The following is an 11,495-nucleotide window of genomic DNA, read 5'->3' as shown; positions in this document are numbered from 1 at the left end:
AGATGTATTTAATATAACTTTATATGATTAAACTTCGAAATAATATTTTATAAATATAATTGTATATATACTTTGCTCACAAAACAATATTCCCCTTTAAGGGAAAGTAAATGTTACTCTCTTTCCACAATCTCTCACGGAAATGAATTCCTCAGATTGTTGGTTGATAGATTGGTTTTCATTAGTACTGTAGAAGAAACACAATGTTGTAGTTAATAAGGCATTATGATAATTTATTGCCACGTAGAAAGGGGCAGCAGAAATGCTGAGCCTATGTCTGATCTCATTTACTACACCAGCAGTCAATGGAGTAACATGAGTATAAAGCTGCCTTAAATTAAATCAGATTGAAATCTTCTCACTTTTCATTGCCAACGATTTTTTTTATCTTTTGGACTGTTTATACTAAATACATTTAGAAAAACGTGAATATTTTTTGAAATGTTAGACATTTCTGGAGCCCGAACACACACACACACTTTTTTTTTTTCAAATGGAGACTTTTGAGTCAATTCTTGAATCGGGAAAATTAAAAGAATTACCTCGGCGCAGTGTACGTTTTCCATCTTCTGACTTCAAACAATCATCGAATCATGAAAGTGTAGGGCTGAAAGGTACCTCGCGGGGCCATCAAGTCTAGCCCCCTGAGCTGAGGGTTTTCACTTTTCGCAGTTCACTTTTTGGAACCTCTCGAGGCTGTCACTTGGAGCTCCCGAGTATGATACCTTTAAAACTGTAATGCAAATTAGGATACACAGTGAGTGAGACAAAGATTAAATTAGCACACAAATAGATATCCAGTTAATGTAGCATCTGAGTTGGTGCAGTTATTGGTTGAGACTCTGAGCGCCGCTGTTAGCCCAATAAGACAGAGAACTGGTATGAGAGATCCAGCCAGCCCAGCCCCGCTGTTACAAAGCACAGCACAAGAGATCAGATCCACACTGATTGCTTTTGGGTAGAAAAGAGGAAGATAGGTGAGTGCTTCTAGTTCTTTGCTGATTTGGACCGATTTGGTCTTTATGCTTGTAGCTTCCGAACCATCCCTGTATATCTGGGGAAATATATATAATCAATAGGATCGGAAAATATCTCGGTGATTTGGAAATGGCGGATAAAGAAAGAAGCTGGGATTGCAAAATAAGAGTCCCGCTTTTCTTCATAATTGTGACATTCTGGGGTACAATTTCTGGACAGATTCGTTATTCAATTCCTGAAGAAATGCAGAAAGGCTCTTTCGTGGGGGATACAGCAAAGGACCTGGGACTGGATCTAAAGGAGCTCTCAGACCGCGGAGTCAGGATAATTTCCAGAGGTATGAAGCAATATTTTGCTCTCAGTTTGAACAATGGACATTTATATATTAGCGAAAGAATAGACAGAGAACAGATCTGTGGCCGGATAGAGAAGTGTGTATTAAATTTTGAGATTCTTGTTCAGGATAAAGTGAAGCTTTTTGCGGTTGAAGTCGAAATAACGGATATTAATGATAATGCGCCGAGTTTCCCAGTGGAGGAACTGGAGTTAAAAATAACTGAAACCACGGGAAAGGGGGAGCATTTTCTTTTGCCGGAGGCTCGGGATCCAGATAAGGGACTCAATTCCCTCCAAAGCTACCAAATTAGTAAAAATAAACACTTCTTTCTGGATGTGCAAACGGGAGTTGATGGTGGCAAATACGCAGAGCTGGTTCTTGAAAAATTATTGGACAGGGAAGAAGAGAAAATTCATCAGTTAATCCTTACAGCTGCAGACGGCGGAGATCCAGTCAAATCTGGCACTGTGAAAATCAGAGTTATTGTTATGGATGTAAATGACAATGCGCCAGTTTTCAGCCAGTCTGTCTATAAAGTGGCTATTATGGAAAATGTCCCTGTCGGTTTCCTGGTGCTTACAGTAAACGCCACTGACCAAGATGAAGGAATTAATTCGGAGGTAACATACTCATTCAGAAAAATAGAGGACAAAGCTGCCCATATATTCCAGTTGGATTCTGGGACGGGAGAAATATTAGTTGTAGGGAATCTGGACTTCGAGGACTCTGAAATACATGAAATGGAAGTCCAAGCTCAGGACGGGAGTGGATTATCGTCTCGAGCCAAAATCTTGTTAAGAGTCATTGATGCAAATGATAATGCCCCGCAGATTACTGTAACATCTCTTCGCAGAGGAATCATTGAAGACTCTCCTCCTGAAACTGTAATTGCCCTTATAAATGTACAAGACCGAGATTCCGGCGTTAATGGTGAGATCACGTGCTCTATCCCAGATAATCTCCCATTTCGATTACAGAAGTCATTTGATAATTATTACAGTTTGGAGACTTCCAGAGCCCCGGATAGGGAGCAGATCTCGGATTACAATATAACTATCACAGCCACCGATCAAGGCACTCCTCCCATCGCTACAACCACCTTCCTCCTACTGAAGATATTAGACAAAAACGACAACCCGCCCATTTTCAGCCAAACAACCTACGCCTCTTATATCCTGGAAAATAATCCAAAAGGCGCTTCCTTAATCGTGGTAAAGGCAAATGACCCCGACTGGGGGGAGAACGCCAGAGTTACTTACTCTGTTACCGACGGTCAGATCCAGGAAGCTCCGCTCTCCTCCTACATCTCCATTAACTCCGAGACTGGGGCTCTCTACGCTCTGCGCTCCTTCGACTACGAACAGTTCCGGGAGATTCGGTTTCAAGTGCAGGCTCAGGATGGGGGTTCCCCACCTCTCAGCAGGAATGTCTCCGTCACTCTCTTTATACTGGATCAGAATGACAACACTCCGCACATCTTACACCCCTCCTTTCCCACCGATGGCTCCACGGGAGTGGAATTGGCCCCTCGCTCCTCCGAGCCGGGTTACCTGGTCACTAAGGTGGTGGCGGTGGATGCAGACTCCGGGCAGAACGCCTGGCTCTCCTACCAGCTGCTGAAGGCTACAGAGCCGGGGCTCTTCTCTGTGGGACTCCACAGCGGAGAGATCAGGACAGCGCGCTACTTTGTAGACAGAGATGCGCTCAAGCAAAGTCTGGTGGTTTTAGTGAAGGACAACGGGCAGCCCCCTCTCTCTGCCACGGTCACTGTCACGGTGGTGGTGGCTGACAGCATCCCCGAAATCCTCTCCGATTTAAGCAGCCTCTCAGCTCCTGCAGACCCCCAGTCCAGCCTCACCTTGTATTTGGTGATCGCTGTGGCTTCCGTTTCCTGCTTGTTCTTTACCTTTATCATAGTGTTACTGGCCCTGAGGCTCCGCAGGTGGAGAAACTCGCAGCTGTTTGACTCCTCGAGTGTGACTTTCAGTGGAGTTCCCGTCTCGCAGTTTGTGGGGCTCGATGGAGTCAGAGCTTTTCTTCACTCCTACTCACATGAGGTTTCTCTAACCACGGACTCCAGAAAAAGTCAGTGGAAATTTCCTAGTGGAAGTTGTTCAAATAATCTGATAGGTCAGCATCCTTCTGAGAAATCAGGTTCTCTTTTAATTGCAGAAGATTCAAATATTAATAAAGAAGGTCAAGTCATCAGCCAGGTAGGTTTCATGGTTTTGTTTTTAATTTTGATTTCCGTTTAAATCTTAGCTTTCAATGTACTAAAAAAACCTACATGTTTGTGTGTGTGAATCTCAACTGTGATTCTGTGCGTGTGCTTCCCAAAATACTGGCTGGCATTCTAGGAAGTTGTGTCAAGCATTAATTTTTAGATTTAAAAATGTAATCGGACATAAATCATATTTTTTCATTGAACAATTTTTCACAATCTCTCTCTACTCCGTAAGAAAAATCAATCAATTAATTAGTTAATATATTAATTAATTTCCTTAGAATGAGTCTGCTCTTGACATCCCATTGTATACTTCCTCATCATCATTTTCCTGTTATTGTGGGTATGCATTTGCAAACATCTTTGATTTACACCATAATCTAGGGCCCCATTTCCGGAGAGAATTTAATCACGTGTTTAAACACATTTGTAAATCCCATCAATATAAAATTAACAGGTGCTTTCCTGAATTCTGGAATAGAAAAGTAAAACGAAGAGTGTTTGTGATCTCTCCTTGTGGTATCTTCCATAGTCTCTTACCTAGCACAGAAATTGCTTTGCCTCTAACTTCTGAAAACTTCTCCCTAATTATCCTTTGGGTCATAGATGAGTAGATGGGCTCTGATGTGAGGCTGTGAGGTGACTCAGAAAGGTATGTAAACATATGCCTACTTTTTAGTATGTTCAGATGCTTCAAGTAGGCACCCTTAGGTATGGTGCTGAATTTGGGCCTGAGAGTCTTATAGATTAGGGGCTAGAGTCACAAAATGATTTAGGCACCTAACTTCCACTCTAGTTGCCTACATCCCAGAATCAGGCCACACTGGGATTCACAAAGTCCCCACTCAACTGCCCCCGAACCTTGTAGGTGCTTAAAATTGTTGGGCATCTAAATGTTTTCAGTAAAATCTCCCCAGGTGCCTATATTTCTGCTTCTAACTATGCGCACTTCAGCCCCACAAGAGATGTCTGGGCGCCTAAGCCTCAGAGCACTGGAAAAAGATAGGCATTCTTCTGCTTAACTTGCCTGCAGGGCACAATTCGGTAGGCAGGCTCCGAGAGCACCTACCAGACCAGGCTCTCATAGAAAAGCTTACACACACGGGGGGAGAACTTCTCTGAATGCTTTAAGCCCAGTAGTTGAAGTACTCACCTAGAATGGAGGAGATCCCTGGTTCAAGTCCCCTCTCTGGCTGATAGGGAGAAAAGATTTGTATAAGTGTGTACTACCTCTGTGATGAGTGCCTTAGCCACTGGGCTGTAGGACATTCTGATTTGGGGCTCCTTCAGTCTCCCTTGTTGGAGCTGTTCCGCTGTGGATTAAATAATGAAAGAATTGCTGGGCCAGAGCAAGCATGCAAATGGGGCTGTAGCCTGGTGGTTAAAGCACTCATCTGTGAAGAGGACGACCCAGGAGCTAGTTCCCTTACTCCAATGACTTTTTAAAATTATTTGCCCACAGTGGCACAGCTTCACCAGGAGAGACTGAGGGAGACCCACCTCTGAATGTCCTATAGCTCAATGGCTAGGGCACTTACCTGAAAGGTAGTAGATCTCAATTCAAATCCATTCTACCCCTCCGCTGGAAGGAGAACTTGACCTGGGCGTCTCCGATATCCCAGCTGAATACCCTAATCACTAGGATAGAAGTTATGAGAGATGTTCAGGTTCTTCTCCTCATTCCCTCTTCCTTCCCCTCCACACAGGTTCTTGCTCTGGTAAAGGCCCCTAACTCCAGAGGGTTTGCATCTAAGAATCCCAAGCAGAGGAAGGAAGCAGGGATTTAGGGCCTATCTCCGCCTCTTGGCATCCCCCATTGGCTATTTTAGGCTAGGAGCCACCTGCATGCTGGCTTTTGTGAATCCCATTCTGAGGTGCCTATCTCTCACCATTCATTGTAGAGGGAGTTAGGCATCAAACTCAGACTTCCTGAATCCCAGTGATTTTCTAGGTGCCTAAAAGTTAGGTGTGCTAATGCTCAGTTGTCTATGCTTAAATTGTAAGAGCTCAATGGAACGGACTATCTTTTATTTGCTCTGTAAAATAAATGTCACTCTTTACTACCACTACTATTGTTACTACCAATATGTAGGATAATAATGATGGTGATTGAGTGTGTCGGAGAAAAACGAGTCCTCACTCTGAGTGTGAAGCAACTAGCCAGAGGCAGCTTTATTTTTGAGCAATTGTAAATGCACAGGAGAGTACACAGGGGCAGGTCTCCTTAGATAAACAATTAAGCAAGCTTTTATACCTTTCCTTACCTACAATAATGAGCAACAGCTGCATTTTGTTATACATATTTCTTCCTGATATCTCACTTTTCTCCTTAATTTCTGCTACAGTCTACATTCCATTCTTATCTAACACAAGGTCAAAATAGTATCTCTTACTGTCTGTTCCCATTCGCTTTCTCACTTTCTACCTGCCTAGGCCCTACTTTCAAGTCTCGCTATTGGAGTCAGTGTCAGCCCGACTTTGTTAGCCTGACTCTTGCTCTATTCCTAGAGACAAAACTAAGATCTCTATGTTCAATCCCCTTTATCTCTTTCTCCATTTCCACAAGTGGAAGGACCAAAAATTTGCAAGCGATTTTGGAAGACAGAGTCCCAAGGGGAGACAATTTTTAGCCCAGATCTGCAAGACTATTGGCAGTTTTAGGATGAATGTGATTTTCCTACTGTTTAATGCTGAGACTTTGAAATTGTTGTGAATTATCCATGAATTTTAAGAAAATATTTTAAATTGTGCATAGGAACTAAAAAGGGTGGTAATTGGCTTGGTGTAAATCTTCAGTCTTTACTTTTTATCAGAAATGATATCCTATTTTGATTTATACATTAAAGATTGCATTATATTTTTCTTGATTGGGTACATTTAGGATTATGCCTTTCTTTCTGTTAGAGAGACAAGGTAGGTGAGGCAATTTATTTTATTAGACCAAAGAAGAGCTCTGTGTAAGATCGAATGTTTGCCTCTCTTACCAACAGAAGTTGGTTCAATAAAAGATATTACCTCACTCACCTTGTCTTGCTAATATCCTGGGACCAACCGGGCTACAACAACCTTTACTTTCTGTTAGTAAATAGCGATTGGTTTCAATCTTAATCATGGGAAAGGATTTACAAAAAAGTGGTACCATAATAGGACTGATTACAACTTTCCCAGTGTGCCTCATTATACTGATGTTAACAAAAGAAGCTCTGTCACACCTAGGATCTGGAAGAATGGAGAATGGATAGGGGCTATGGTCTGATCTGATAAAGATGTCTCTCTCTGTCTCTCTCTTTTTCTCTCGCATTACTTTTTAACACGTTTCCACAGAATTCTAGAATACATAAATAACTATAGGATAAGGGACACAGTAACATAGATAAACCTCAAATTAAACACGTGAAGTACAAATTTAAGCCACCTATTTACAACATTTATCTGGCTTCTGAGTAAGATATTATTTTACCACGGAATGGAAAGATTCATTTGACTAAAGTTTTACATTTTAAATGTACATGGAGAAAGACATTTTTATTCTGCACAATCTATGATATTCACGAACTTTTTTATTAGATCAGTCTAGCTGCAATTCTAAGGCCGAGACTCAGAGTGCCGCTGTTGGCCAAGACAGAGCTGCTGCTGAAGATCATTTGGAGCTTCCTGCAGTGTGATTGCCAGTCACACAGCGCAGATCGGAGAAGAGACACGGCCGGGAGAAATTTCACACAGTATTGCTTAACGGAGAAATCACCCCTCTGGAAAATGATATGAAAACAGAAAGATAATTTGATTTTCAGTACTCCTCATTAACGCGGAATTTTCGTTCTCACGGAAATATACAAAATACAATATTGGATTCTCTTCAGAATACATCCGATTAGAAATTCAGCAGAGCTGTGGTGATCAGGATGGAATTACAGTGCAGAGAGAAGCCCTGCGGATTCAGATGGCAAGTACTGTTCCCCTTGTTATTCTTTTTGTTGTGCGGTGCGGTCTCAGAGCAGGTCTATTATTCAATTCTTGAAGAAATGGGAAAGGGGTCTCTTGTGGGGAATCTTGCTAAGGATCTGGGACTGAATATCAAAGAACTGCAACACAGGAAACTGCGAGTTGTCTCTACGGCAAAAAAACAGTATTTTAGAGTCAGTACAGAAAATGGTAATGTGTACGTAAACGATAGAATAGACAGAGAGGAAATGTGTGGGAAAACATTGCTTTGTGTCCTAAATTTAGAAGCCGTGGTTGAAAATCCATTAAATATTTTTCATGTGAATGTCGCAATCAAGGATATAAATGATAATGCACCCGGCTTCGGCAAAAATTCTGTTGATTTAGAAATAAGTGAGTCCACCTTACCAGGAGCAACATTCCCCCTAGGAAATGCTCTGGATTCGGATGTTGGGAATAATTCGCTACAGAATTACGAGCTCAGCTCCAACCAGTATTTTATCTTGACAGTGAAAGAGAACAAGGATGGAAATAAATACGCTGAGTTAGAGTTGGAGAAACTTTTAGATCGTGAAAAGCAAAGTTCCCACCTCTTGATCCTGACAGCTGTGGATGGGGGAGATCCAGTAAGAACTGGGACGGTTCAGATTAGGATTAATGTTACTGACGCCAATGACAATCCTCCCACATTCACTGAAAAAGTGTACAAAATCCGACTGCGGGAAAATCTACCAAAGGGCTCGTTAGTTCTTCAGGTGAAAGCCACTGATATGGATGAAGGTTTCAATGCACAAATCACATATTCTTTCAGCAATATACCAGACAGTGTTCGTCAGTTATTCTCAGTGGATCCCGGAAACGGAAGCATTACAACTAGAGGTATTATTGATTATGAAGAGGCAAATAGTTATGTACTTAGTGTGGAAGCCAAAGATGGAGGAGGACTGGTTGGTCATAGCAAAATTGAAGTAGATATTACAGATGAAAATGACAATTCCCCCAAGCTGACACTTACATCTGTGTACAGTCCCATCCCCGAAGATTCTCTGCCTGGGACAGTGATAGCTCTGATGAATGTATACGATAAGGATGCTGGAGAAAATGGCAAAATCAACTGTCGCATTAAAGAGGAATCTCCTTTTAAAATAATCTCGTCTTCTAAAAATTACTACAAACTCCTCTCAGACAGCACCCTGGACAGAGAAAGGACCCCGGAGTACAATATCACAATCACAGCCACAGACAAAGGCTCTCCCCCCCTCTCCACCCAGAAAACCATCCTGTTGCAGATCTCGGATATCAATGACAACGCCCCTGTCTTTCAAAAACCTTCCTACACCACCTATGTGCCAGAGAACAATCCCTCGGGGGCCTCTATTTTCAGTGTAGCAGCCTCAGACCGGGATCTGGACCGGAACGCCCGACTCACTTACTCCATCCTGAGCAGCAACCTCCAGGAGCTGCCTCTCTCCTCCTACATCTCCATTAACTCCCAGACCGGAGCTATCTATGCGCAGCGCTCCTTCGACTACGAGCAATTTCGGGAGTTTGAAGTGCAAGTGAAGGCCCAAGACGGCGGGTCCCCGCCTCTCAGCAGCAATGTCACCGTCAGGGTGTTTATTCTGGATCAGAATGATAACGCCCCTCGCATCCTGTACCCTTCCCTCGGAGCCGATGACTCCGCCTTGTTCGAGATGGTCCCTCGCTCGGCCGAGGCAGGTTATCTGGTGACTAAGGTGGTGGCGGTGGATGCTGACTCAGGACACAATGCCTGGCTCTCCTACCATCTGCTCCGGGCCACGGAACCGGCGCTCTTCAGCATGGGGCTGCACACCGGGGAGATCCGGACAGCTCGCGCCTTTGCGGATAGAGATGCTGTGAAGCACAGGCTGGTCACTCTGGTGAAGGATAACGGGCAGCCGCCTCTCTCCGCCACAGTGACTCTCAACCTGGTGTTTGCTGAGAACTTCCAAGAGGCTCTTCCGGAAATGAGCGACCAATCGGGTGACTCGGCACCTCAGTCTGATTTACAATTTTACTTGGTGTTGGCTTTAGCCTTGATCTCATTTTTATTCCTTCTGACAGTTACACTGGCCAGTGTGATGAAATTGCGAAGATCAAGGAATCTACCAGTTTTGCAATGTTTCGGTTCTGATCATTATTCCAAGGCGGGTCCTGGATTCCCACCAAACTACTGCGATGGGACTTTACCATATAGCTATAACCTGTGTTTAGCTGCAGATTCCGGAAGAAATTACTCTAACTTTCTTAATCCCAGTCGTCAGAGTAATGTGAGAGACACCACCCTTTCCGTTGAGAACTCTGTGATGATATTTAAGGAAAATCATGATCCAACGTCTGAGAAGGACAACATTCCTCCGGTGAGTTTGTGCATTGATGTTAAAATTTTTGCCACAGTATAATCTGGTTAAATTTAAAACAAACACTTTTCTATTTATAAGAACGATTTAGGGAGGAAGTAGGGTAGTGTACGCTGTTGAAAATACTAGTTAAGAAATTTTGTTTTACTTTATCAACTTTTTTCTCATCATCTTTTACATTCATCAACTGTAGAGGTCTTTATGGTACAAAGAGGCACAGAGTTATGTAAATATGGATAAGATAAAATAATTCAAAGTAATGGGAAAGACGTTGTGAACTTGTTTCTCATGGGATTGTAATGTCTGTTTGTGGCTGAATATGAGTAGTAGGGTTAGCAAAAAGAGCAAAGGGGTCCTCTCGAAACTTGGTACCGTGTCTTGTAGTTCGCCCTAACGTGTACACTCCCAGTGTTACTAGCTCACATTGGATCAGACTTTCCAAGGGACTCAAATAGTGGCAAATCTTTTCCTCTTAATTTTAGTAGTTTTTGATTGGTAGATTTCTCCCCGCTCCACTTTCTGTGTTCCCAATGTATTTACCGCCTGGATAAATACTCATTAGCTGTCACATCCATTTTATTGTTCCTAGGTGCAAAGGGTATCCATGGCCATTCTGTGAGGACTCTGGCGCAAGAGTTTTCTCCTTCTCTCTGTCAGAGGACTGCTGCTTTCCCACCATTTGAGTGGATTGATTCATTAAGTTACCAAAGCCATTCTCATTTGCTGGAATGAATTACATCCCAGCAGGTGTATGCATACATCTGTAAGCACTTTTGATTTCACCAGTGGCATTCCCCCTTGCGAAACCCTCGGTGTGAATTAGAACCTGTGTAGAAGAGAGCAAAAATGTTGCAGGACTACAAGAATATCTTATTTCACCAAAGTTGGTTTGTTTTCCCCTTTGATAGTAATTCATGAAACTGTTGGGTATAATCAGACTGAATATTGTAGGTAGAAATGTGACCTGTCTCTTTCCAGATCACAAGCCTCTAAGGTACCTGTTTTGTCTCGGGAAGCATTTCTGGTGGGACAAAATTTCTACTGTCTGAGGGGTTTACATAGAATATTCACACAATTCTGAGCAGAGCAGAAGATCTTTCCATGTTATCTTTACAGCGCTGACTACTTTCTCTATTTAAGTGACATGAGTGATTCCAGTATACCTCTCACGAGGATTGTCTTGGTGGGATCCATAATTCTCCCCGCCCCCTTTCACTGACCCACCAGTCAGGATGAATCCTTCTTATTGTGAGGTTCAGAAATCAAAATGAGTATCTGGTTACAGCTTCTAAGGCAATCTTCTCAGTCAGTCAACTCCAGTAAAGTCAGGAATCACAACGGTCTATTTTATTAGGTGTCATTAACCAATGTGCATGATGATCAGTCAAGGCGCTGTTGACATAGTATATGATGTGATATGTTTAATGGCAACTTGATCTCCTGCAATCAGTGAGTGGTGTCAAAGCACTCCGAGGCATTCAAGAAGATATGTGCACAATTGGTGTCACCCTACCTCTGAGAACAGTCCGTACACAATATATACAATCCTCTAATGAGTCAAAGAACCAGTGTTGGTAGAAACAGTGAGAACTTCTAGTTCAAGGCACTGAGGGGAAAAGTTTATTGGGTGAAA

The 11,495-nt window shown here is 42.7% G+C and overlaps 1 protein-coding gene across 1 annotated transcript; it reads left to right on the top strand.

Moving 5' to 3' along the window:
- The first annotated feature begins 1,107 nt into the window (after positions 1-1,107).
- Positions 1,108-9,904, top strand: LOC135882933 (uncharacterized). The gene is made up of 2 exons (XM_065409963.1): positions 1,108-3,528; positions 7,415-9,904. The coding sequence occupies exons 1-2, from the start codon at positions 1,108-1,110 to the stop codon at positions 9,902-9,904; spliced, it is 4,911 nt and encodes a 1,636-aa protein (XP_065266035.1).
- The last annotated feature ends 1,591 nt before the right edge of the window (positions 9,905-11,495 follow it).

Source organism: Emys orbicularis, chromosome 8, assembly GCF_028017835.1.
Source record: "Emys orbicularis isolate rEmyOrb1 chromosome 8, rEmyOrb1.hap1, whole genome shotgun sequence".
In the NCBI taxonomy this organism is placed as follows: domain Eukaryota; kingdom Metazoa; phylum Chordata; order Testudines; family Emydidae; genus Emys; species Emys orbicularis.
The sequence above is the reverse complement of the archived record's forward strand: the minus strand, read 5'-3'. Positions and strand labels throughout refer to the sequence as shown.